At 34.4% G+C, this 26,942-nt stretch overlaps 3 protein-coding genes across 3 annotated transcripts; all 3 read left to right on the top strand.

Moving 5' to 3' along the window:
- Window positions 1-12,252: 12,252 nt before the first annotated feature.
- Window positions 12,253-14,121, top strand: LOC136848937 (uncharacterized). Its single transcript, XM_067121753.1, has 2 exons — window positions 12,253-12,804; window positions 13,645-14,121. Exons 1-2 carry the CDS (start codon window positions 12,790-12,792, stop codon window positions 13,999-14,001), a joined length of 372 nt encoding a protein of 123 aa, XP_066977854.1. The 5' UTR covers window positions 12,253-12,789; the 3' UTR covers window positions 14,002-14,121.
- A 2,873-nt stretch (window positions 14,122-16,994) lies between these two features.
- LOC136848936 (uncharacterized) lies at window positions 16,995-18,935 on the top strand. The gene is made up of 2 exons (XM_067121752.1): window positions 16,995-17,144; window positions 18,369-18,935. Exons 1-2 carry the CDS (start codon window positions 17,130-17,132, stop codon window positions 18,774-18,776), a joined length of 423 nt encoding a protein of 140 aa, XP_066977853.1. The 5' UTR covers window positions 16,995-17,129; the 3' UTR covers window positions 18,777-18,935.
- Window positions 18,936-24,403: 5,468 nt separating this feature from the next.
- Window positions 24,404-26,642, top strand: LOC136848935 (uncharacterized). The gene is made up of 2 exons (XM_067121751.1): window positions 24,404-24,432; window positions 26,077-26,642. The coding sequence occupies exons 1-2, from the start codon at window positions 24,418-24,420 to the stop codon at window positions 26,461-26,463; spliced, it is 402 nt and encodes a 133-aa protein (XP_066977852.1). The 5' UTR covers window positions 24,404-24,417; the 3' UTR covers window positions 26,464-26,642.
- The last annotated feature ends 300 nt before the right edge of the window (window positions 26,643-26,942 follow it).

The following is a 26,942-nucleotide window of genomic DNA, read 5'->3' as shown; positions in this document are numbered from 1 at the left end:
TTTTACTTTGTTTAAAAAAGGGAGTATATTGCATTAACAGGAACGCCGCCTGGGACTATGTTGTCATTTAAAAACCTTTGTCTGTAAGGATCAAGTCCCCAGCAGTAAAGTGAGATAAAGTTTCAGACTTTTTTTACATCTGCCTTATCAGATGTGTTGAGCCAGGATGTGCAGAACTGACACATTACTGTACAGCTTTTGGAGCAACTCCCAGCAGTACTTTGAGAATGTTAAATAGCTTATCTTTTGATTTGACATTTTAGATCGTGTGGCAATTTCTGTGTCTGTGTAATCTGTGACCATCGTGTACCTGAATTCCCAAAGAATACAAATGGCCTTGAAGGGATATTTTACCTTTTCTTTTGAAAGGGTTGTGTTCAAGCAGTCTTCATGCAGAAGATAATGAGGGGTAATATTTCCTACTTATGCAGTTCTGCAGTGAAATATTTTAGTCAGGTGGAGTATAGTATAATTTTGACAAAATTTCGTATCATGAAGACTTGTTTCTCCAAGGCAAGTGATTCCACTATCCAGCCAGCATTGCAATTAACTTTCCTTCCAAATCTTTGTACATAACCGGTAAGTGTTACACATAACCTTGGTTGACAGATTTGTTTCTGTTCCTACCATGACATCATCCATGAACTCTACAGAATAGAGTTCCCAATGATTAGACTATATTTGCGCTGCTTTCAATACTTCAGATTCCCCTTTTCAGCATTCATTTTCAGTTTGGAGATGAAGATTTATTTGTGAGGATGTTGGAACCACCATATTTTGAATAGGCCTTGTATAAGGTAACTCAAACTCCCCCTCACCCCCCTCTTTTCTGTCGCCTTTGTTTATTCACTGCTTCAGCAAGGAAAATCTCATTAGCATTTCTTTTTAAAATGACGACTTCAGGCACTTGACGATTTGAATGTTTTCTCTCTTCTTATCAACTTCTCCCACCTTGTCGTCCGGCAGAAACCGGAAAAGTTCCAGTTCAGTGCTTTGGGTTTGTGATTGCAGTCAGGAAGAAAACACTAAACCATAGTGACAAGTGTTGGTACTGGAAACATTGTATGGAATAAACAGTGTTGTTTATTATCAACAGTGTGTGTCTGATAGTGTTAGGGTCTGTTTGGAGTCACTGGTTATCACAACAGCTGACAGAAAACAAGTTTTCTAATCTATATCCTTTTTTTTTAATGTGTTGGATGTGCACTTGAATTGTCCGATTAGCTTTAAATGTGTCCGATTAGTAATATTAATTTCATATGGTACTTTGATTCGAATGAAAGCTTATTTAATAAACAAAATTTCTGTCTCGTGTAGGCTGTGTTGATAATTCTACCAAGTTTAGTATCTGGAATCCAAAAGTAGCATGGTCGCCAGTGTTAATGTAGAGAAATGGGGTTTGGATACACACTTTGCATGCAGAGCTTTTTTATATTTTTTTAATATGTTTTGACATGAATTGGAATGAATCACACTAAATATTAGAAGAAATGTGTAGCTATCAAAATTAGACTAGATTCTGCTTAAAGCTTGGAATTTATGAAAATAATTATGTGAAACTATGGGGAAATAAAACGAAGAGCCACTATTATTTTGGGATGTTAGGCTGATATGCACCGAATGACTTATAATTACTGATGTGAATGTTTATATTTTTACAGATTCATTATTGATACCATGGAATTTTGAATAATAAATTAATTGATAGGTATTACTACATATTTAATTAGACCTATGACTTCCCAGACTAAGGATACATTTTCCTTCTGTTATGAGGAGATGTATTCAGCGGTCAGGTGTAAGTTTTGTTGATATGAGGCACTGCTGAATGGTTTACTTTACGAAGTACAAGCAACAGCATGGCATCAATTATTGTAAATTCGCAACTTTGTTTACTTGGGAATAACGGACAAAAATGTTTTCCAGTACAGTGGCTTCCACTTGTTGACATATACAACCTAGATAAAAAACAAAATATGACTAACATTGCACGATGTCATAGAATTACATAGTGAACTCCGAGAACAAAGTTTTATTTAGGCTAAATGAATTGGTTGATACAAAACAAAAATTATGCTAGGCCCAGGTTAACTTTCTCGTGACATATCTCCTGAAAACTAGCAAATTCCTCTGTAATATGATGTTCAAGACTTACTTTAAACATACACGCACGTGCACACATGTATAATATATATATGTAGAAGATATTCATTATAAATATATGTATATATACATTATATATAAGCTATATATATGTACACACACACATATATATATATATATATATATATATATATATATATATATATATATATATATATATATACACAGAGAATGTACTATATATAGTGTATATATACATATATATTATACACGTGGGTGTATATATGAGTGTGTGTGTATTTAAAGTAACTTTAAATACCTATAATATAGGTATATATATACACATTATTTATACGGTATATATACATGTGTATATATGCAAATATATTATACACGTGTGTTTAAAGTAAAGCCTTAACTTTATATTACAAAGGCAATTGCTAGTTTTCAGTAGATATGGCAAGAGAAGGTCAACCTAGGCCTAGCGTAATTCTTTTTTGTTCCATCCAATTCAAAGAAAATTTCATTCTTAGAGTATACTATGTAATATTTTGCCATAGCGTAATGTCATTTTTTTTTATCTAATTTTAATATTTCAACAATAGGAAGTCACTGTATTTGATTATATATATATATATATATATATATATATATATATATATATATATATATATATATGAGTAACATAGGCTGCCGGTCTGTGACAAAAACGAGTGACAGCATCCTACAAGAGATAGGCTACCGATGTTTCTCAGAAAATTAAAAAAGGTAGATACCGGGAAACCCAGATAAATATTAGGTGAGGATTGGAATTATCTGGAAAAACGAAAAGCAGAATATCTGAGTGACTTATAATACGAGGGATGCATTGTACCAAACTGGTAACAGTAACTTCGCAAAGTCTCTGCCAGCGGTTGGGAAAACTTCTTTCAAGATGTGGTTCAGACTTATTTCAAGATCTAGTTAAATTTTTCAAGGTTGGTGAATCATTTATTATTATTATACCTTTATCTGTTTTATATAAAAGTCACAAAAATTACTGATAATGTGCAGTGCACACGAATATTATTGCTGAGGATACTTTGACATATAAACGGAAATTTTTGAAATAAAGAACTACCTATAAAAAAATTGCTACTCTTTTTCCTCTTTCCAATATACTGACATAAGAACCGGGCATGCATGAGAAAATAGGCCTACACTCATAGGGTAAGCTTATTAAAGACAAGCTTGGATTAAAATTTTCTTTTTCACTTTCCGAGTCTCCGAGGAGTTACTGTAGGCTGCTTTGAGAGAGACTCGGTATATCTGTAGCAGCGCCCACTTATCACATCCTCAATAACAGTTTTCGGAGGTTTCCATGAAAAGCATTCAGCATTTTGGCGTGTAATAGCCTGCTTCGCTAGAAGCCTGCCTGCCACACTCCGATTTTTGAGGCGGCTTGTTTATTTCGTCTTCACCAAATTTAACTGGGAAAATATTCTTTCAACACAGGCTGAAGAGTGTGGTAATACAAGGAGGCCTCACATGAAGTCAGACAATAAACTAAACTTGGAGTGACCATTTCCATCTAGTATAATCCTTAAATTATGCCAAAATTCTGGTACTTCCTGAGAAAGCATGGGTGCACTGTCTTCTTTGCCCAAATAAGGGCTCTCCATTCTTCCGGTAAGTAATCAAGCTGATGTTCAGACACTAAAGAAGGAAAGTTCAGGGCAAGTTTAATGATGGACTTTATCTGTCTTTCAGTACTTGTTGCTTCCTTTGGCTACATTTTGTGCAAAATAGCAATAACACTGTCTTCTTCTAAAGGAAATCTCTTGTGTATCTGACAAGAAAGTTGTGACAAGAACACTAAGCAGTCTGACCGAAACCTGCTTTCATTTTCCCCTAGATTTCTTGTCAGTAACTTTGCCTCACATGCACCACCTAGATGAAGTTCCTCAAATTCTTTGTAAATCTTTGAGCCAGATGGATCAGTTGTTGACAGTTTCTCTTTACACAAGATGATCAGCTTGCTTGAATGGCGTTTGGTGCTCGGCCATGAAACCTGATAGATTAACTTATGCCCTTGCAACTTTATCTTGCAATGTTTCAGTCTCTTTCCGAGCTTTAAAGAAACTTTGTATATGTGTGGCGTGTTTCTTTGCAATAAAGATTTTCTGATGTTTCTTTGTATCCTTATGGGCTAGCAGAGAGGTTTTGCTAGTGCTCTTAATGTCACAAACCTTGCAGATAGCCATATGCTTTTCAGCTGGTTCCACTTGCAACCAGTCTCACATTTCCGGATGTTTTGGCCACTCAAGATTAAAGGACTGGAAATACCATTTGCGTTTCTTCTTTTCGGGGGGGGGGGGTTCTATACCCAGCAGATGTTGCGGCAGACCCACTTGGTTGGTCTACCTCCTCCTCCTGGTCAGATTCAGAACTCTCCATAACTGAAGCTGAAATATAACATACGGCAATTAGCATATTATTGCTCAAACATATACACATACAATACCAAAACCTATTACACAAACAGCACCCCAACACAGTCACCTGTTCTATGTATAAATTTTACCAAGCTTTTAGTAGGTAGAAGTAGAACATGACTTTGAGAGCAGCTTTTATCTTTAAAAGGCTTTATGTTAGGTTAGGTACCATAAGATTAAGTTAGGCGGTGCTAGGTTAGATCTGAAGACATCTTACATCTACGATGCTTGAAATTACAGTTTCACTAGGAATTTCATGAAACGACTAATTTCACAAATTGACTGTACCACATATAAATACCTCCACCTGCTTGGTTGTGGTTTTAACTGCTGTTGATGGGTTGCACCGTCTCCCACCAGACCGACCAAGCACCTCATCTGAGCTCTCCATGACTGAAACAACATGAAATCAAATAAATAAGTACGCACTGTGCTACCTAGATGTAACTGAACTCATATCAAAGAGTATTATTTCATTACTGCTATTCTGAATAACTAGTGCTATTTTGTTTGAAAACGTGTTCAGATATTTAAATGCACACCGTAAGTGTTCCCCGTCGGAAGTTGCAAACCCAGCTCTGGCCTTGTGCTGTCTGACTCCTGCTGCAGCGGTGCGGTGCACCTGATGGAGTGTGGTCTCCCTTCAGTATATGTTCGTGTCAACTTCACGTACTGGTCCAGTAGCAGTTTCGAAAATACAAATTATCGCTTTCTCTCTTCCTTCCTTTATGACTGGTGGTATTGTTTCAGGACTTTCTGTACACAATTTTCAAGATTTCGATTTTCACATTTTTATTTCAAGCTTTTAAGCTTTGAGTTAATTTTTCAAGATCTTGAAAGATTTTTCAAGCGCTGGTAGCACTGGCTCAGCCTGGAAGGTGCTCACCCAAACGGCCAGTGGCTGTTCCGTTTAAATTACTTACCCAAGTTTTTACATATGCTTTTAAAAAATTCCTAGGTGAAAATATAATCTAGGCTTTATAAATGTTGATGATGATACGATTCTTATAACATTTGTGTGATTTGAGTTAATATGACGAAAAATACATGAATACATTCTTCATGAAAAATGTGTATTCAAAACTCACTTGACGTCATTGACTTCGGTGGCCGTGCAATATGCTTTTGGTCTTAGGAACACGTATATATTTTCACTGTCTTCCAACTTGATAACATTATTAACGTATAGCCTATAACGTATTTTTGGTGATATTTTTGGTAATTATATAACCTTTCATAGGATCACCAAGCAATTGTATAAGAGTAAACGATACTATTCAGACGCGTTACATTCGACTTGCCATGCTTTCCGCCGGGTTAAAAAAAGAATAAAAATAAGAGTGTGGCATCAGCACTTAACTTTATTACAAAATCAGTATCTGCAGGAGAGAAGTATGCTACCTCGCGAAATCATAAAAAAACAACTCTCTCTCTCAAGCATGGAAACAGATAGAAGGAATTACCGAAAACATCATGGAACTAAAATTATCAAAAAGAGCAAGCAGAGGTAGATTAATAGTGCCAAAAACTATACCAGGAAAATTAAGGAAAGCACACAGGACATTAATCCACCACGCACCAGCATCGATAATGCAGCGTCTATTCAATGCGCTACCAGCTCATCTGAGGAACATAACAGGAGTGAGCGTAGATGTGTTTAAGAATAAGCTCGACAAATATCCAAGATGCATCCCAGACCATCCAAGACTGGAAGATGCAAAATATACCGGAAGATGCGTTAGCAACTCTCTGGTAGACATCAAAGGCGCCTCACACTGAGGGACCTGGGGCAACCCGAACGAATTGTAAGGTCTGTAAGGTAAGGTCTCTCTCTCTCTCTCTCTCTCTCTTCCAGAGTCATAAGTGTTTCACTTCGAATTAAATATATACTTGAAAGCAACGACGCTCGTTAACGCACGATATGTACTTATTTCTGTTTTTTTTTTAAATATATATAAAACTCAATTTATATATGCATGTCGTGCTTATGAGCACGACCACGAAATGCAAAAAAAAGTAGTAGCCTATATGTTTTTCTCCGAATCGTAAGTGTCAAGCTGTGAGCTAAAGATAAAAAAATTGTATTGTTTTATCACAGTAAATAATGATTGGCAGTCATTAAGCTATACAAAAATACATTATTTGTATGGTAACTGCATGTGAATCATTCATCACAGGAAACCCAAGCATATGAACTAGTGCAATGTTTTTAGATGCGCATTGCCTAGGAAGGCCTATCCATTATGACACCTAAGAGAATAATGTATAGTTAATACTTAGATTTCAGAGTTATAAATGAAATAAAATCTTTGGGAAATAGTTGTATCCTACATCGCTTTCCATTTCAACACGAATTATTTGGTTAAATCAGTGTATCAGCTATAAGCGGAACCATCCTATTAACACTTTTGAGAGTTTAATCGAGCGTGTGTGTTTTAAGTTTGCTGCATGGCGCATTTACTATTATTTATTGAACTGCATTGTTAGTGCATTCCAGTGGTTTACAAATTCATATTATTCTGTACCTCACCGTTGCCAAACTTCGCTCGGATGATATTTATTGGCAGCCTAGGTTGTTCAGCCACTAAGCCTACTCCATAATCCGATGACAGAATCAAGAGTTGTAAGCAGTTTCTAATTGAAAACAGATTTCAGAATCTCTGATTCAGTTAAATTTTGCTAGATTATCAATACCAGACATACTTTTTAACGTTTTTTCTCTTCGCGAGCACATTCATTTATACGTTGTTGTGGTTTTCTGGGTCCAGACTTACTATGAATAATCATATTTTCACAAAATGAAAGTGCTTGTGACATTGTATCTTTATAAAAGGATTATTACATAAATAATCGCAAAACGTAGACTCTTGAAACACTAGGCCTATGTCCTGGGAGACGAGGTTCCTCAAATATTGGCTATATTAAAGTCCGTGTATATCTGAATGTATGGTTGTTCTCTACAGCAGTAAATTGTTATGTGCTGTAATATACTGTGATATAGCACGGTAACAATATTTATTGCATATTGTACAGTACTGTATTTTGCGCAATATTTTCTACAGTAAAAAAAAAAAAGTTGATTGCCTTAATACGAAAGCTGAGTTAGGCAAGCCATGTATCATGTGTAACAGCAGTCATTATGCACATTTCATATTAACGTATTTAAAATTAACGTATGAAAACGTTGCACCTAAGTGAGGTTATATGAAATACGTTATTTAGGGACAGTATTGAGCCGCACATTTACTGAAATTTATAACAAGACATTTCGATAATTTCCATAAAGTATATACTAACCTTTTCCATTGTTCTACAGCGATACTGTGAAGTACTTTTACAATATTCTTTTTATTTTATGTCATATGATTCGCAAATGTTACAGAGTTGATGAAGTTTCGTAGCATAGGTCTAGTTAATAAATAGCTCTAGTCGGTGACTCAGTACGGTACCATGGACACAACGAATTGACAACGTTTGATGAATATAAACAATGATTAGGCTTTTTGATAATGAGTTTGCCAACTTTTTCGATGCATACCTACAAACGCATGTTCGTTACAGCGATGCAGTTACATGGCCTTTACAATATTTATTTATTCTGTATTGCGTTTCGTGCGGTATCTTATTAAAATTACAGAACACAAATGCTAATGAAACTGGTGATTTATGTATCTTTTGTGTAGCTACCTTCCTGACACACATTACAATATTATATATTTTATTTAAGATACAATTTTATTAAAAATGGACTTATATTGTTAGGCTTTATGAAATATAGTACATAAATTCGTCTATTTAGTTAGCAAAAGAAAAATGAATAGTGAGTAGAGGTGTCAAAACAAGTAGTATACAGCTACTCGATGTGATGGCACCCGCTTAACGCCCCCGTTTCTCGGAGGAACGATAATATATATATATATATATATATATATATATATATAATATATATATATATATATATATATATATATATATATATATATATATATATATATATATATATATATATAATATATACATATATATATATTATATATATATATATATATATATACATTATATATACACATGTATATACTGTATAAATATATACATACTCTGTATATTTATACGCATGTAAAGTTAAGTATATCTTAGTTTAACCAGACCACTGAGCTGGTTAACAGCTCTCATAGGGCTGGCCCGAAGAATTAGATTTATTTTACGTGGCTAAGAACCAACTGGTTACCTAGCAACGGGATCTACAGCTTATTGTGGAATCCGAACCACATTATGACGCGAAATGAGTTTCTGTCACCAGAAATAAATTCCTCTAATTCTTCATGTAAACATATATATACTTACACACACACACACATACATATATATATTATATATATATATATATATATATATATATATATATATATATATATATATATATATATATATATAGATAGATAACGTAGGAACAAAGCCTTCAGCCATACACCTAGTCTATACCCACAATGCTCTTCCGTATCGGTCTTGCATTCTGTCTTACATTCTCAGTCAGAATACTGCCTTGCAGCTTTGCCAGTGAATTAGCTAATAATTTGTCATTATTCACTTTAATAGCTCACAGATCATGGCCAGCCACTGAATCAATCTAACTTTCACCACATTTCTGCAATATATCATTTGTAAGCCGTTATATTTTTGAAACTTTTAATTGCCTCTTTGAATCCTCACGAAACATACTCAGATCTGTGCTAGGCCCTTCTACCCTTGCGTCATTCAGACCTGACTCTCCTCTGTCCCGCACTTTCAACAAATCTAATACTCACTCTCGACATGGGACTACATCCACTGAAGACAGCAATTTTCTGCTTGCATCATTAAGTCAGTGATTCGTTTGCTCATTTCTACAATATACAAATGGCGTGTGTGTATATATATACATATATATATACATATAAATTTATATACTATATATATATACATACATATATATATATATATATATATATATATATATATATATATATATATATATATATATATATATATATATATATATATATATATATATATATATATATATATATATATGAATCGTTCAAGTGAATCGTATGAAAAAACGAAAATTTTTGTCATGCCGATCATTTTTTTTTTTTTTTTTACCAAAAGCAAATTCAGTATAATAACCTCTCCTATTTTTGGGAAAAAATAATTGCCATAAAACTCCAACAATGGAATTGCATTCAAACTTCGACCTTCAACTTTTTTTTCTTCTTTAGGTACAAAACACTGAGTATAATAGGGATCCATTCGACATATTTCCACAAGCATTTATATTGCCTAATAATTGGATTGATTTATGTGGAATGCGATAATGGTGAAGAATAAGTTGTGCATGAGAGAGAGAGAGAGAGAGAGAGAGAGAGAGAGAGAGAGAGAGAGAGAGCAAGCAAGCAAGAAAGCAGGCAAGCAATCAGTGTCAGTGGTCTGGTCTAGATTCGGGTGTTTTTGTGATGGTTAACTCGTTTCAGGCGGTAATGCCCTTTGAATTTTTGACCAATTTTCCTGGTAGACTTTACATTTTTACTTCGTCCCCACTGCGTGTCTGTCTGTCCGTATGTCATATATGGCTTCTTCGGAAGCAGAACCTCATTGTGGCAAACTGTATCGGTTTTATGACTACAGTATGAAGTACAGTGTAGGTACATTTTTTTTATGATCATACTGAATTTTACATAAATTTTTATTCAAGGGCAATTCCATACATAGATTTTTATTTAAAGGGAATTTCATAGTCCTTTGTCATTTCCAAGACAATTATGAATATTTTGATTAACCCCCCTCCCCCTCTCTAGACTTGCTGTATAATCCAGGCAGCAAAAGCTCTCTTTACGTAATTGATACCCATACAGGCAACAATTACCGTACTGTTTGGATTTTTTGAATTACAAAATAATGAGAAACACAAAATGCGAAGTGAAAATAACTCTTGGCGCGGTTACACGAGACGTGAAAAAAAAAGTCAAGAGCATTTGGTTTGGTGATAAAAAAAAAAATCCAGGGACTGCCTAAGGCTATGTTACCTCACCGCTTACGTATGTTTCATAGGGGACTCCATATCCAGTTGAGGTAGGTCGCGGCAAGTGAGGGCCCTTTTTTTTTTTTTTTTTTTTGTGGCTCGCTTAGCCACTCCTCAGATTTATATAGTCTTATATTTCCACATGGTCTTACCTTCTCTCATTGCGTTGGGTGTACAATATAGTGCGAAGAAATCGAGAAGTTGAGAGGTCTTTGATTATATATATAAAATAATATACAGTGTATATATATATATATATATATATATATATATATATATATATATATATATATATGTGTGTGTTTATAATGTGTATGTACATGTACATATATGTGTGTGTGTGTGTTAGTGTTTGTGTAAACCCTGACAGTTGTATTCAGACTAGATAGCGTTAATATATAACAAAGGAAGTCCATGCATTAATAATATATGTATATACAGTGCTCAATTTTTCAGATATTCTACATCTGAAATAGTGCAGTTGTTTGTATGGGCTTTCTTAGCTTTACATATGTACTCACGTATATATATATGTGTGTGTGTATTTCTGTTATAGTTACATAAAGTTATCATGCAATGTTCTTGCTGATACGCAATCACCTCAGCTGGTTAGGTAACAAAAGGATTATAATTAGAAAAGGCATTGACTCCAAATTGATGAGATTGTCTAAGATATGGTAATAAGATGAACGATGGATTGGCCCATCATCCATGATAAGGAGAACTGCTTTAACCACCTCAAAAACTGGAAATGGATTCAGTAGCACCAAAGTGTTCATACTTCATTTTTCGTTTGAATTGAACGGAAGAATACTTGAACTATTTTCCTATTACTTGAAACGGTGTTTGCAGAAACTGTATTTATAACGTACTGAGACAGGAAAATATTAGTTTTAGCCATTAAGCTGTCAGCAGTATTAGTTTTTTTTTTTGTTATCTGGCTGTTGACGAAACCTTTTCACCAAATTTTGCATACTGCTTTTTCAGTGTTCACCTGTCATTATCTTTTAAGCATTAGCAATTAGAGCAATTTAAGTAAGGTAACATTTAAGATGGAAACAGAAGAAAAGAACAGTACTGTATCATCTCCAAGCTTTTAGACACAGGACACTCATTTTATCAGTTGGAGTTGGTCACTGTGTTATTAAATAGATTTCATTACCAGATCGCATAGGTAATGTTAATTATAGAAGTACATGCTTGTTCTAAATACCTTGCTTGAAATATATGAATTGCTTGTCAGTTAAATAGTGAAAGTTGGTTGCAACATTTGAAAGAAAAAACAACTGCAAACTCTGCTAAAGTCTGGTAGAGCTGTAGTGGCACAAATTCCGTAACAACATGGAATCGATGTAACACTTCCCCCAACAGTATGGAGTCTGGCATAGTACTTTCTCTACCAACATGGAGTAAGATGTATTACTTTCTCCAATAATACGGAGATCCGTTTGGTACTTCTCCAACAGCATATGTGACTCTGTAGTAGTTTCTCCAACAATATGTAAATAGTCCACTGCTTTCCACTAATAATATAGTGTTCAAAAGGGTATCTTTGCCAATAGCGAAGAATTCGATGAAGAATTATCCACAGCAAGAAGTTATTCGGTGTAGTACTTTACCTATCAAACTTTATGTATCAGCATGGTATCTGATGTAGTACTTCCCTTACCATACAGTAGCCTACCCGGTGTAGCAGGGGAATCTTAAGAAGGAATAAGATACTTATGTGTTTCCATCTGTTTACCAAGTCATTGCTGGTCCTTAATGCCAATTTCTATCTAGAAACACGCCTTTTATAACATCCTCTCTCACTTTCACACTTGTTGATCTTGAACGGCTCGTCGGTTTACCTGGTGGGTGGCACGGTGTCAAGTCGCCTTGGAAGAAAAGTAGGACGGCAGCCTGATGACCTCTCTTTTAATTACGACGTCGCACATTCCAATAAAAAATATTAATGAATATGAAGAACAAACACAGTGGTGGATCTCTGTGCTGAAGGTAGATCGAATGAGTTGCAAGAAAGGACGGACATCGACGATAAGAACAGGAAGCTATAAGATAAAAGGGACATGTTAACATGCTGTCCCGAGGACCCGGCCGCAATATAAGGGTGGTAAATAAGAGAAAGGAGCCAGTCTTCAGTTGGCAATCACAATGAACGCGGTACAGGTGAGTTTCTTTCTGGTCCAAAGAAACATAGTTTGGATTATTTTAAAGTAAGAAGCTTAAACACTGAGGCATGATTATGCATTAAAATTGTACTTACAAGCGATTCATGGGTGGAAAAATATCCCTGTCAGTACAAAAACGTGCTTACACATGCACACACGCATATAGCCTATATATATATCTATCTATATATATATATATATATATATATATATATATATATATATATATATATATATATATATATATGTGTGTGTGTGTGTGTGTGTGTAGTTATATATAAAACTCCTTGTTAGATCTCTTTCTGTCTTTCTGTCTGGTTTTGCCTGTGTAGTCAGCATATTTTCTAACTTAAATTTCTTACTTTCTGTATCGTTTGACCATGGTTTCAATGTCATTTATTTCATGGTTTGAAGAGGGATTAAAATCCAAATAGTCCAAATGCAGAAAGAAAATAGGACGTTGTTCTTTAGTATTTTGTTCCAGAAAATCTTGATATCATGAATTTTCCTATGGCATTTAAGCTTAGAAATTCATGTGTATTTTATATCCAAAAATCATTAACTTACGAATTTCTCTTATCAACCTTTTACATGAAAATGAGAAAGGTGGGTTACTGCTTCTCTTTCATGCTTACATGGTTATTTTTTTGTTCGCTTTAAGAAAATTTTTAGGTAATATTCATTGTCGATGTTAGGGTGTTTCTCTACAGTATTTTATTCTAAAGAATTTTAGCCCAATGATCATGTATCTGCTATTAAAGCTTAAAGGTTTTCCCTTTCCGTAGTATTTTGAAGAAAACCTAATGTAATTTTCGCTCTTGCTGCTAACTTATTGCAGATTATCCTGATCTTCGGAGTTCTTTGCGCAGCTACATTAGCTGCTCCTCAAAGAGACATTTCTCGAGACTCCGAGACTGTCAAATCGGCCCTGGAACTGACCCCGGTCGTCTTGGAACAATTTACCAGGATTGCTAACCAGGGAAATTTCAGAGGCTCTTCGGTCACAATGTCTCCTGAAGAGAGCGAACGAAATATCCTGAGACTCTTGGAGGCTTCCGTGACCACAGTAGAAGAGTCTAAGAAGAGAGGCTTCGATGTCCCAGACTCCGCAAAGGAAGACCTGGAAACTGCCAAGTCCCTTATTCCTGCTACTTTCAAGTTGTTCTCGGACCTCAGGAGAATCAGCGGTTCTTAAAGTTCTGCGGCTAATAGTTTTTAGTGATTAAATCACTGACAAAATCTTCGTGGCATTCCGAAGTGCAAGTTTCATCGTATTGTTTCACAAGTCGGTTTATAATAAATTGATAAATATTTAGTCTGTGGCGTTGTTTCAGTTTTCCTTGCCGATGAAACAGATTATTGTAACTATATATGTACAGGTGATTTTCCTCCAAAGAGTATGACAGAATTTCACCATTTCTATTGTCAGAGTATTTTTTATTGAGGTATATTTAATGCCTAGATTTTTCGCTAAGTGTTTTTACGTCTGAATCAGTGTAGAAAAGAGAAAATAGCATCGATGAATTTCTTCTTGTAAACACAGGTAGACTGAGCCCTGGTATCATGAACTTTGTCATATAGCCTACTTACTTCCACAGTAAGAGTACGACAGTGAAGGCCAAAACACGTCATTTTTAGGACTCTTGTATCGGAATAAAATTTGTGTATTCCTTATGATTGAGAAGCATTTCATAGCGAGGGCATGCAATAATTGTGAAAAAACTTTGTGATATTAAATCAACATATTAACTTAACAGTAAAGTTGGTGACAAGAAATTGCAGATTTAGTAAAAATCTAATAATTCGAAAAGCAACCTGGAAGTAAATAGGCTAACAGGAGGAGTTCATTATATCAATCAAGTCAAAAGAGGCCTCCAAGATTTTATTTCTCTGTACACTCACATAGCCGTGAAGGTCTTCGGTCGAACTAAAAAAAAAAAAAAAAACTATTATTAAAATAAACGAATTTTTTTCCCAGGTCGAACTAATGGTAACTACTAAAATTAAATTTAGTTGAGTGTAGTTTTTTCAATTAAGCCAGGTAATGGTGGAGGAATTTGCTAATAATCAGGATTTTTGTTTACATAAAACAAATTAACCTCGTGACAACCGCCAGGCCTACTTCTTCCCCAGTATATTTTCTGAAAAGATGTGATCCTCGAATTGCATTAAGCGGTTTCTGTATCCTTTCTTTTGCCATTCCTTGTTGTTTGCCCCTTCTCCCGGTTTGCTTAACTTTAAGAATTTTCCTCTGTCTTCCTTTGTTGTTATTTTTTCGCGTATGCTGAAATGGTCTCCGAATGCAAGATGGTTGATTGGATAATATCACTTTCACTCTATTTCCAACCCATATTTGCGTAGGGTCGAATTCTGGACAGGGTAGCAGGGCTTATTATATAGAATTTCATTTGGTGTGTCTTATTTTGCTGAAGTTAATTCTTTATTCATGGGGCATAGGCTGTGCGGCTTAATAGATGAAACAGTGAACATAAGTGGTGTTTGTGGGTTCTTTTTGTATGCTTTGAGGTAAGTGCGAGCAATGCCTAAGTAAAATTTCAATATGCATCCGTATGTGGATAAGCTTATGTTTAAGAAGTCTTTCGATTTTACAGTTGCGTGCTTGTATGTGTTTTTATTGTATGTTTATTAATGCGTTCATAAATAAGGAAAATATCCACAGACTTCCATCGAGAAATATGTTTGTGTTTTTATGCTTATGCGTTTTGTCTGTTGAGTACGAAAGTGGTTGCGTATCCCCAAACTGACCTTGACCACCGCCCAAGTGGTAAAATTAGTATCCTGTAATCAGAGAGAGAGAGAGAGAGAGATCGACGTCGAAGTTCGTGAAACGTTTTTGTTCGATGCAGTGATACCTATCGTGATGTCCCCAAGGAAGGTGAACGTGTACCCAAGAAAATATTTGGCTGCATTTTCCTCGTCATTATTTTTCGTCTCAGGTTTTTGGTTAGTTACAAAAACTAGTTTTATGCGTGTGTGTGTTTATTCTCGTAATTGCGTGTTTTGTTTTCTCATGGATGTGCAGGGAGGAAGGAGATAATTAATCTATCCTATATTCACATTTTTTTGTCATTGACGTCAACAGCTTGCTTGCTTTTTTATTTGTGCATTATAAGTGTCAGATAGTAAATACTTTTCAAGTGTGTGTGTGTGCGTGTGCGCATATTTTGCGCTTTCAGATGTTAGGCAAAAATGCTAATTAACGCTGAAGCCACTCTGAAGTGGGAATAACTTACAACTAAGGGAATTATGTGTAAGTGTAATCGAACTTATGACTAGGATATCATCAGAGACTTCAGTGACATAAACTGATTTATACACGTGCATATTTATAATATATATGTATGTATATGTAGAATCTACTGGTCACTTATACCAGATACGTATGTAATTGTAATAGCCACAATCCCTCGTAATTTCTCGAATTCTTCGCGCTTTTTTGGATACGTTTGTCACTACTAAGCCTTAAGATCCAAGTGCAAGAAAATGAAGTGGTTGTGATGTCCGTTCGCGGGAAACGAACCCGTGTCACCATAATCATAAGGCGGTCACGTTGCCGACCTGACCTCCTTGTGATTATGGTGACACGGGTTCGTTTCCCGCGACCGGGCATCACAATCATTTCAATTTCTTGCACTTGGATCTTAAGGCTTTGTAGTGACAAGCGTATCCAAAAAAGCGCGAAGAATTCTAGAAGTTAAGAGGGCATTGTGGGTATTACAATAACATGTATGTATATATATATATATATATATATATATATATATATATATATATATATATATATATATATATATATATATATGTATGTATGTATATGTATGTGTGTGGGTGTGGGTGTCTGTGTGTGTGTGTGTGTGTGTGTTCGTGTTCTGGTTTTTGACTGAATGTTCAATAAATTCCGCTTACTCCAACAGGAAGTGGTTTTGAGGGATACCGTAACAGACCTCAGTTACTTCCATTTTATGCCTCTGAAAATTTATAACAACAGCAGCTTGTGTTTTTCAACTCTCGTAAAATGACGTGACGATGCCTATAGGGGAAGAGGACTAGATAATCGTCAGCAACCATTATTATTGTGAGAGAGCAAAAACTCAAATACCGGCAAGATAAAAACTATGGGGGAATGCAACCGGTTATGAGTAATACAGGGTAAACTCATTCTCTTCTCGTAGGTATCTGCACGCCGAAAATATGGTAGTAGTAAAAAAATAGTCCTGTTGGCATGGTCTGTCTCCACCTCATAGGTATATAAAGACGCGTGAGAGTTGATATCCCACACTGACTTGACAACGTTTGTCCACAATGAACAGCTTACAGGTAAGAAGGAAGATAGCTTCTTTCTTATGTTTTGTTTATACACAAAACACTTGTATATACATACATGCACACATACACACACACACATATTTATATATATATATATATATATATATATATATATATATATATATATATATATATATATATATATATATATTGTATAAATTTGTTTATGAATTCTCATATAATTATTAGTGAAGATTATATTTTCCATTTACTGACCTTTTTTTCTATAAGCATTAATTCCCTATAGCCTACCAATCCGCGGAATCTTTGATGTGATCTAGTTTAAATGAAATATTTCTCTCATTCTCACACAGTATTTTATACACATTACATATATATATATATATTATATATATATATATATATACATGAATGTTTATTTTATACACATTACATATATATATTATACATATATATATACATGAATGTTTGTGCATATATGTTTATATGAAATAAGAATGCTTTCTGAAAAAAAATGCGGAGTGCCAATTACGTTTGCATGTTTAACATCTTGGGGCACTTTCTGCCCCAGAGATATGTTAAATACACGAAAGTAATTGGCACCCAGTCGTTTCTTTTTAAACATTTCCTGAGCCTATATATGTATATATGCATACATATATATACAGATACATATATATGTATATATATACAGTATACATATATATATATAGAGAGAGATAAATTATATATATATATATATATATATATATATATATATATATATATATATATATATATATATATATATATATACTGTATATACTGTATACATACATATACTGTATATATATATATATATATATATATATATATATATATATATATATATATATATATATATATATATATATGAATAAATATTTATATGTGTGTCATATGTGCAAACTCTACAGTTTTTTAAAATGGTAAGTTACTTGTTTAATTTCGTTTATTCTTCAGCATCCAGTTATATTACATGGTTAGGTCACTTCTTCTCTGAAACTTTGGAACTCTATTGTAGAGTCACTTTTCCATCTTTTTACACTTGTTGCTTAATGCCTTTCCTTTAAATTGGCATGTGTATGCTTTATTTGGGATTAATCCTCTCCCTTTTATTCTCCCTCCTGGGGTAGGCAGTGGCTAATGGCTATCCATACCAGTGGCTTTGGTACCGTATTAAACGAAGGGAAATAAGGTAGTTTGTTTTTTATTTGAAAACGTTTTTCTCCGCAGACAATCGCATTCTTGGGAGTTCTCCTTGGCTTGGCGTTAGCCATCCCACAGAACCTCCCTCAGAACTCCGGACAGATTGCTAGCAGCGGAGGCACCCCCCAGGATTCCAAAACCGTTAAAGAAGCGTTAGACCTGAGTGCAGCAGTAATACAAGCCTTTGCTGAAATTCCGAGTAGAGAAGACTCCAGATCTGCCAGCTCTGCTTCTTTGCAAGAATCAGAGGACGCCATTCTGCGCATCATGGAATCCTCCAGGAGAACAATAGAGCAGTCCGAGAGAAGGGGCTACAGCGTCCCTGCTGATGCAAGGGAGAGGCTGGATGCAGCTGCTGCCAGTATTCCAGCTACGTTTGAGTTTCTGAAGAAACTCCAGGGAATTGGGGCCAACTCAGGTTCTACTCCTAACTGAGCTGGATTCTGTAGGCTGAAGCAATATTTTACTTATGTGATATGATTTTTGCAGTGGTTTTGTAAAATGAGTTTTTGGATTAATTGTTGTTGATCGTAACCTGTGTTTTACAATGATATATACCATTTAATTATTGTAATGCATACACACACACACACACACACACACACACACACATATATATATATATATATATATATATATATATATATATATATATATATATATATATATATATATATATACACACGCTGGTATATATGCAAGTATGTATGTAAGATAATGTATGTAAACTTATGTAAAATAATATGCGTAAACTAAAAGTTACGATCCAAGAGTACCATTTCGTTTCCGTTGTCAACACCTTACCAAACCTCAATGCAGGGGCCCGTGATGGCGCAAAACTGGCTTATGCTAAACTAATCAGCCGCTACTGAACTCTTTTGAATCATCGTCCCGAGTGTATATTGATGTGTGAATTTATAAATGTAAGTCTAAATCTATGTACGTACATTTTCATACGTAGTCATGGTCGATATAAAGCTATGAAAACGTTATGCAGTTTCAAGGCTTGAAACTACGTGAATTGTAAATAATGCATTGTTAAGTTGTATTGGAGCTATACGTTTCGTTGAACAGTGTAGTGAAAAAGTCTTTCTTTAAGTGGCATTAGTCACTTGTGACTCTAAAAAGAATATTACAGAATATATACCCATCCGGAACTAGCATTTATAAAGCAATGATTTCATTATTATCAGTGCTATCATGATGATGATTCTACGTGTTCTTGTGAATACATGCCAATCCTTGCTCTACAACAAACAGTCTCATTCTACGCTTGTAGAGTTCTCCTCTGGTAAATACAGGTAGAAATATTGAACCTTAGAATAAGGAACTTGGCATAAACGTAAGTCCAGGAACAAGCGTTTCGGACAGGAAAAATTCGACAGTGAAGGTCAAAAAACGTTATTTTAAGGATTGGCATAAGTGAATAAAATTTGCACATTCCCTATGATCGAGATACATTGCAGGGCAAAGGCATGCAATTTAAAATAAAACTTTGTAATATTAAATTTAAAAAAAGTTATATAAACACAATACACTTAACAATAAAAATAAAATTGGTGACAATAAATTGTAGATTTAATGAAAACCTAAAAATTCTGACAAAAAATCCGAAAATATACCCCAGTACCGCATACAAATCAGAATTCTCCAAGATTTTATTTCTCATTACACTTGCGTGTCAGTGAAGGTCATCGGTCTAAGTAAACAAAAATGAAATCTATTCCCAGGCCGATATGGTCATAATAGAGAGACAGTTGCCAGTATTAAATTCAGTTGAGTGTAAATTCCTTATCAAACCAGTGAATGATATAGGCACTTGAGAATAATTAGGATTATTGTTTATAAGGAACAAATAACATAATTTTCTTCAGCCATTCTGTAGAGTTTTCATCCTAGTCGAGTTTTGCTTTATTTTCATGAATTCCTTTGTTGTATTAATTTATATTCGTTTGCTTGACTGTCCCTCCCATTATTGCTAGATTGTAATTCTAATTACAGATTGAATTCGGCAGTCACCCTATTTCCAAGCGGAATTTGCGCAGGTTCGATTCCTGGCCAGTGTATGAAGACTTTTCATTTTGAATTCCATTTAGTGTATGTTTTTTTGTAAGTGAAATCGAATATTTGGTTACTTGCATCTGCATATTTGAAAATAACGTGTGTTCTTTTCGTATGTTTTGAGAATTTTGGGCTTGCAAAATTAAAATCCCAATATTCAGCCATACACAGATACGGACGAATTATATGCTTGGATACATTTGTTCTGGTTTGATTACGAATGCGTTCATGAAGAAGGAAAAAGTCCATAGAACTCCATTTAGAAATACGGAATTTTTTTCTTAAGCGTTCTGTCGTGTTTCCGCTAACCGTCCTTAACCGACGCTGAAGTGGTAAAATGAGGATCCTCTGCTCAGAGAGAGATGTATATATAAATCCGTGAGAAGTTATTAGACGTACTGATACCTATTATGCAATACTGAAGATCATCGAGTACTTAAGCAAATATGTAGCTGAATTTTCCTTTTTTTTTCTCTCAGATTTTGTGGCTAGTTATAAAGACTAGCTTTATGTTCGTGTGTGTGCGTGTGTGTGCGTGCGCACGCGCGTGTGCTTGGGTAGGCGTGATTACCCTTTTTGTTCATATATATATATATATATATATATATATATATATATATATATATATATATATATATATACATATATATATATATATTAACTGTATCACTTACACAATTGTTCATGGGATTAATACAATTACTAACAGGACCTCATTGAGACTGGATGGTATCTAACTGAGATATTTATATATATATATATATATATATATATATATATATATATATATATATATATATATGTGTGTATGTGTGTGTGTGTGTGTGTGTGTGTGTGTGTGTGTGTGTGTGTGTGTGTGTGTGTGTTCTAGTCCCATACCTAAGTTCTAAGAGGACTGTGACAGTCGATAGTCAAATTAGGAAGTGCAGTTTTGATCTAGTAGTGGGTATTTTATCAATTATGGCACCAGATTCGGGCATTGCAAATGTATTCAACTACCCCGACAATCAAGGTTTTCAACTTACTTTGGCTCAGTCCTCAGTGCCACTCAGAACAGTTTGTTCTCCTTTTAATTATAATAATTATCCTTGCTTCCTTTTCAAGGAAGGAGGGTTTAGCTATAGCTACAAGGGTTAAACACTTCCCTGGGTATAGGTAGGGCAATTACCATAGTTTAATACAGAAAGTTTCGCCATTATGGAGAACCTGTCCTAAAGGAACAAGTTACGTAGCAACAATATTGTTGTCTTCCTTTTAATTATTTATTTGGCTGATTTCCGTCATAAGTGGACTTTTCATGGCAGTTTTGCAATTTCTGAGCTTTGTCTTAAATTTTCGAAGGTTTTGTTATTCTTTCCTGAAATTTCCAGTCAGATATGGTTAAGTAACAAAGCAAAGGAAAATATCCGAAATTAATGAGGGAGGGTGAGCGAACGCAAAAATGTGATAACTTCCGTAACAAAACTGAAAAATAATAACAATGAATTCATTGTGCTCTACTTGGAGCAACAATTACTCTACACCCATATAAGAAAACTTATGTATCATTTCCTGCAAAACTGAAAGAAGGTAAGATGAAAGCAAAATGCATATTTGAGAGAAACGCATACGACTATGCACCGTTAAGGATAAATTAATTGTAAATTATCAGCTCATTAAACTAACGGAAAATACACACTTATGAATTTCAGTCAGAACGCTAGGTTTCTTCTGCTTTATGTGGAACTACAATAACCATACACAAAGTAAAGGCAAGAAAACCACTATATCAGTTCCTACAAAAATTAGGGAAAATATAATAAAATCCAAAAGTCACCAAGCAAACTGCATATGAATGTAAACATGACAAAATGTACAAATGAAGCAAAGGCAGTTTAGTTTACTGCTGGAAAATACATGCTTATGTTTAATTTGAATATATTTTGAGCTCTTTTCTATTCCCCTTCCTTTTAATAAAAGTACAGTTCTGCTCTGTATCGCATTCACAGTCAGTTTATCACAAATTTTATCTATCAGCTGTTTAGTCATCTTAGAGAAAGGCACTTGACATAATCTTCCATGCACACATATATGAAAATAGGCTCAAAAAATAATCGTGAAACAAAAAACTTGACAGGTGTGTGTGTGTGTGTGTGTGTGTGTGTGTGTGTGTGTGTGTGACACGTTTACGAAGGGTTACCTATTTGATAAATCATAATTATCAGAGTTGAGTAAACACGCAGTGCAAACCTTTTGAACCACAGGTTTTCAGTTTAACAGATTTCCAGTTCAGTACAGAGATGAACAATTGAGCTTACATTAGCCGAATATAGGACTTAGACTTAATGCAACAAAAGGAAGGCAAGGATGCGCGTTGAATCTCATTCTTTTGTTTATTCCTGCAATTTGTTTATTTTGGCCAAACGACCTGGCATCAGAAGTGATGTATGATAATTTATTAGTCATTAAATGAAGTAGCCAGCAGCCCCAAAATCCCAGATTATCTAGGATAATGGCCTTTTTGCCGTCAGTGCAACACCCATTATCTGCCTCTTCCTGTTGGAGGACTAGCCAACAACGGCAGACTAGTCATGGGGCAGTGGGAGACTACAGCCATGGATCTGTGAGGTTGTGCTTGTAATAATAGACTTTGGCCTTGGTAAGGGGTAATATATCTTCTGATATGGGTAGTCTTCCAGCGGGAATGCCCCTCTGAAATTTGGTGCTGTTCCAGGTCATGTCCTCATAGGTTACGCAAAGTCAAAGTGTGAACTATGTGCTCCAGTCGTCAACAAAATGGCGCATGTATTACCTCGATTGGTGATAATTGTAAGGGGAACTCTTTGGTTTTATGTTGGTATGGTCTGTGCCGAGTACGCCGGCAAGTAGGAAAGGAAATTCGGCTTAGTAAGAAGATATTGGATAATCTAATTTTCCTCTTGCCTGAGATTCAGTCTCTTGCTCATTGTCCTGCATCCTCTATCTGCTCGTTGTTTATTCATAATTTCTTAAAAAGCAGTTTCTTCGTTGGCTGGACAAACTAGTTGTCATATGTTATTTAAAGACGGTACCGAAAAGAAATTGAAAAGAAATTATTTTTCTAAAATTCCATTTATGAAATATTTCTTTATATATATATATATATATATATATATATATATATATATATATATATATATATATATATATATATATATGAATGTATGTGACTGTGCGTAGGAAATATTTTATAAATATTTATATATATATATATATATATATATATATATATATATATATATATATATATGAATGTATGCGATTGCGTGCGTTGACACATGCGCATATTTTGTACTGGGTATTGGGTTTATCATCCAACATCCTATATCAGTTCATTTTTCATTATTTCAAAAATAGCAGAGTTTTCATATGTGTATTTCAATGCAGTTATGAAGAGAAACTATTTTCTTAACATTCCAGTTAGAAAATATTTGTCGTTTAATTATATATATATATATATATATATATATATATATATATATATATATATATATATATATATATATATATATATATATATATCGTGTGTACATCTACGTACAGTAAAATTCTGTTTATCCTGACGGGAAGTGGCTTCAAAGAATAACTTACAACTGTAGGAATCAAAGATGATAATTTTCCTTAAATTCATAAAGGTTTTGTACGGCCAAAAATATACCTCCATCAGGGCACCAAGTCTTGCAGCGCTTTCGTAACATAACGTGATATCCTGCAAACATTTCCTTTTCTGTGTGTGTGTGTGTGTGTGAGAGAGAGAGAGAGAGAGAGAGAGAGAGAGAGAGAGAGAGAGACTCAAGTGCCCGCAAGATAAAAAAACTAAGACGTAATGGAACTGGTGATGTGTAATGCATAGATAAGTTGACCATGATTCTGTGCTTTGCGTCATGCCCAAAGTAAAAAAAAAAAAAAAAAACTAGTGACTTCGTCCGTCTCTTTCTCGTATATAAAGGCGAGTGCATGTAGACTTTCCACACTGACTCGACAACGTTTGTGCGCAATGAACAGCTTGCAGGTACGAAGGAAGATAGCTTCTTACTTTCCTTTTGTTCACAAACATAAGCTATATGTATATGTATATATATACACACATATACAGTATATGTAAAAATATGTATGTAAATTGTATATATGTGTATATTTTTGTGTGTATATATATATATATATATATATATATATTATATATAATTTGTTTATTAATTTCCGTATAATTATACGCTTTAATTTAGCTTGCATTTTTGTGTCTTGGTCAAATCTTATAATTCAATTTTCAACCTGTTCCCCTCGTCCAATAGACTTGAAATTTTGCATGGTTACTCCATGACCCACGAAGACAGGGCGACCAGATAATGACGTCACACGGGCTCATCGCAGGCAGGACTCGCTCTCTGCTGGCTTGTCGATACAACAGGACATTTGGCCATCCTTCGTCTTTGCATTAATTTTTTCAGTTTTGTATTAATTTTCTATTAGTGGTAGTCTACCAGTAACCTAATTATTTATCAATGTCAGTTATTTTGCTAAAAAATGCAGCCTCATATGTCACAACTGTAAGTTAATTTTTCTATCGATAGCGAGGGTAAGAACTCTCTGCTTCAGTTTTTTTTAAACATCCTGACTTAAAGCTGTAATGGTGATTACTCAGAATACCTCAGACCAGACATTCAATAATTGAAAAGAAATTTGTCCTCAATTATTAATTTATAATATATTATTAATATATTATATATATATATATATATTATTTACAATAGCACTAATTAACTGCCCATGGTTTACACCTGTAAATCATGGGCCATAGTTCACTTTACCCGGTCGAGTCAGGTGATTCATCATTAATCCCTTGTCTGGCCGACCTGTCTTCGAGGGTTACTCAATCCCGGTGACAATACAACCTTACATGATAGTAGGTCAGCAGTGACACTACAGTGACCTTTCCTGTTTCTCAGGAGTTAGGCTATATGAAACTCTTCGGATTTTTCACAACGTCTTTGGCCCGGTAAATAACTCTACTGATTTTTCAAACCTTCTTTGGCTCGACAGGATATCAATTTCGTTAGCTACAATCATAAATCGGTTGCAATTTCTGTCAAAACTAAAGAGTATGAAATAAAAAAATATAAATAAATTGTTTAAACACGCTTTTATTAAAATGAACTAGAAATGAAAAATAAATGTTTTGAGACTCCAGGATTTTCTTATAATTAATCATGTCTACAAAAATAAAGGCGTGGGTGCCAAACATGGAAGGAAATGCTACAAATGAAAAATATATTTCTTTTCTTGTAGCATTTCCTCCCACGCTTTTATTTTTGTAGACATGATTAATTGTAAGAAAATCCTGGTGTGTCTCAAAAACTTGATTTTTCACTTTTTATTGCGTTTTAATGAAAGCGTGTTTTAAGAACATTTTTATAATTTTTTATTTTAGGTGATCGTTGTATTTCCGATTCACTGATTTTTGTTTCAGTAAACCATTCCTTACAAACACATCAATCTTCTGAATTCCGGATGTGATCTGGCATACATAAAATATTCTGTCTGTCTCTGTCTTTATGTATGTATATATATATATATATATATATATATATATATATATATATATATATATATATATATATATATATATTAAAGTATATGAAAACATCTTTTTCCGCAGACAGTCACATTCTTGGGAGTTCTCCTTGGCTTGGTGTCAGCCATCCCTCAGAACTCTGGACAATTTGCTAGCAGTGGAAACATCCCTCGAGATTCTGAAACCGTTAAGGAAGCGTTAGACCTGAGTGAAGCGGTAATACAAGCCTTTGCTGACATTCCAAATAGAGGAGACTCCAGATCTGCTTCCTTGCAAGAATCGGAGGACGCCATCCTGCGTATCATGGAAGCCTCAAGGAAAACCATTGAGGAGTCCGAGAGGCGGGGCTTCCAAGTTCCTTCTGACGCAAAGGAGAGATTGGATGCAGCTGCTGCCAGTATTCCAGCTACATTCAGGTTTCTGCAGAAACTCCGTGAAATTGGAGGCAATTCAGGTTTTGGCTCTAACTAAGCTGGATTCTGTAGATTCAAGTAACACTATTTTAATAATGTAATATACATTTGTCTTTTTCATGGTTGTTACTCATCTGTGATTAACCAGGTTAATTATAGAAGAGTAACAACTTTGATTTTCACTATTGCCACTAAAGTGTATATATACAGTACATATACAGTGATATATATATATATATATATATATATATATATATATATATATATATATATATATATATATATATATAAAGTATGGCTGTAAAAATATATAAAATAAAGTTGTGATTCCAGTTTACCACTTCGTTTCAGTTTGCTGGCACAAAGTTGGCTGGCCTTTATAAATCGACTGCTACTGAGCTGTTTTTGCATCTTATTCCCGCATATGCGTATATGTATACATTTATACATACAGTATATGAGTATGTATGTACATTTTCATACATACACATATTTCTTTTAAAGCTAAAAAACGAAATGCAGTTTCAGTTTCAAGGC

The sequence above is a fragment of the Macrobrachium rosenbergii genome, chromosome 20 (assembly GCF_040412425.1).
Source record: "Macrobrachium rosenbergii isolate ZJJX-2024 chromosome 20, ASM4041242v1, whole genome shotgun sequence".
NCBI lineage: Eukaryota > Metazoa > Arthropoda > Malacostraca > Decapoda > Palaemonidae > Macrobrachium > Macrobrachium rosenbergii.
This window is presented reverse-complemented; position numbering and strand designations above follow the sequence as displayed.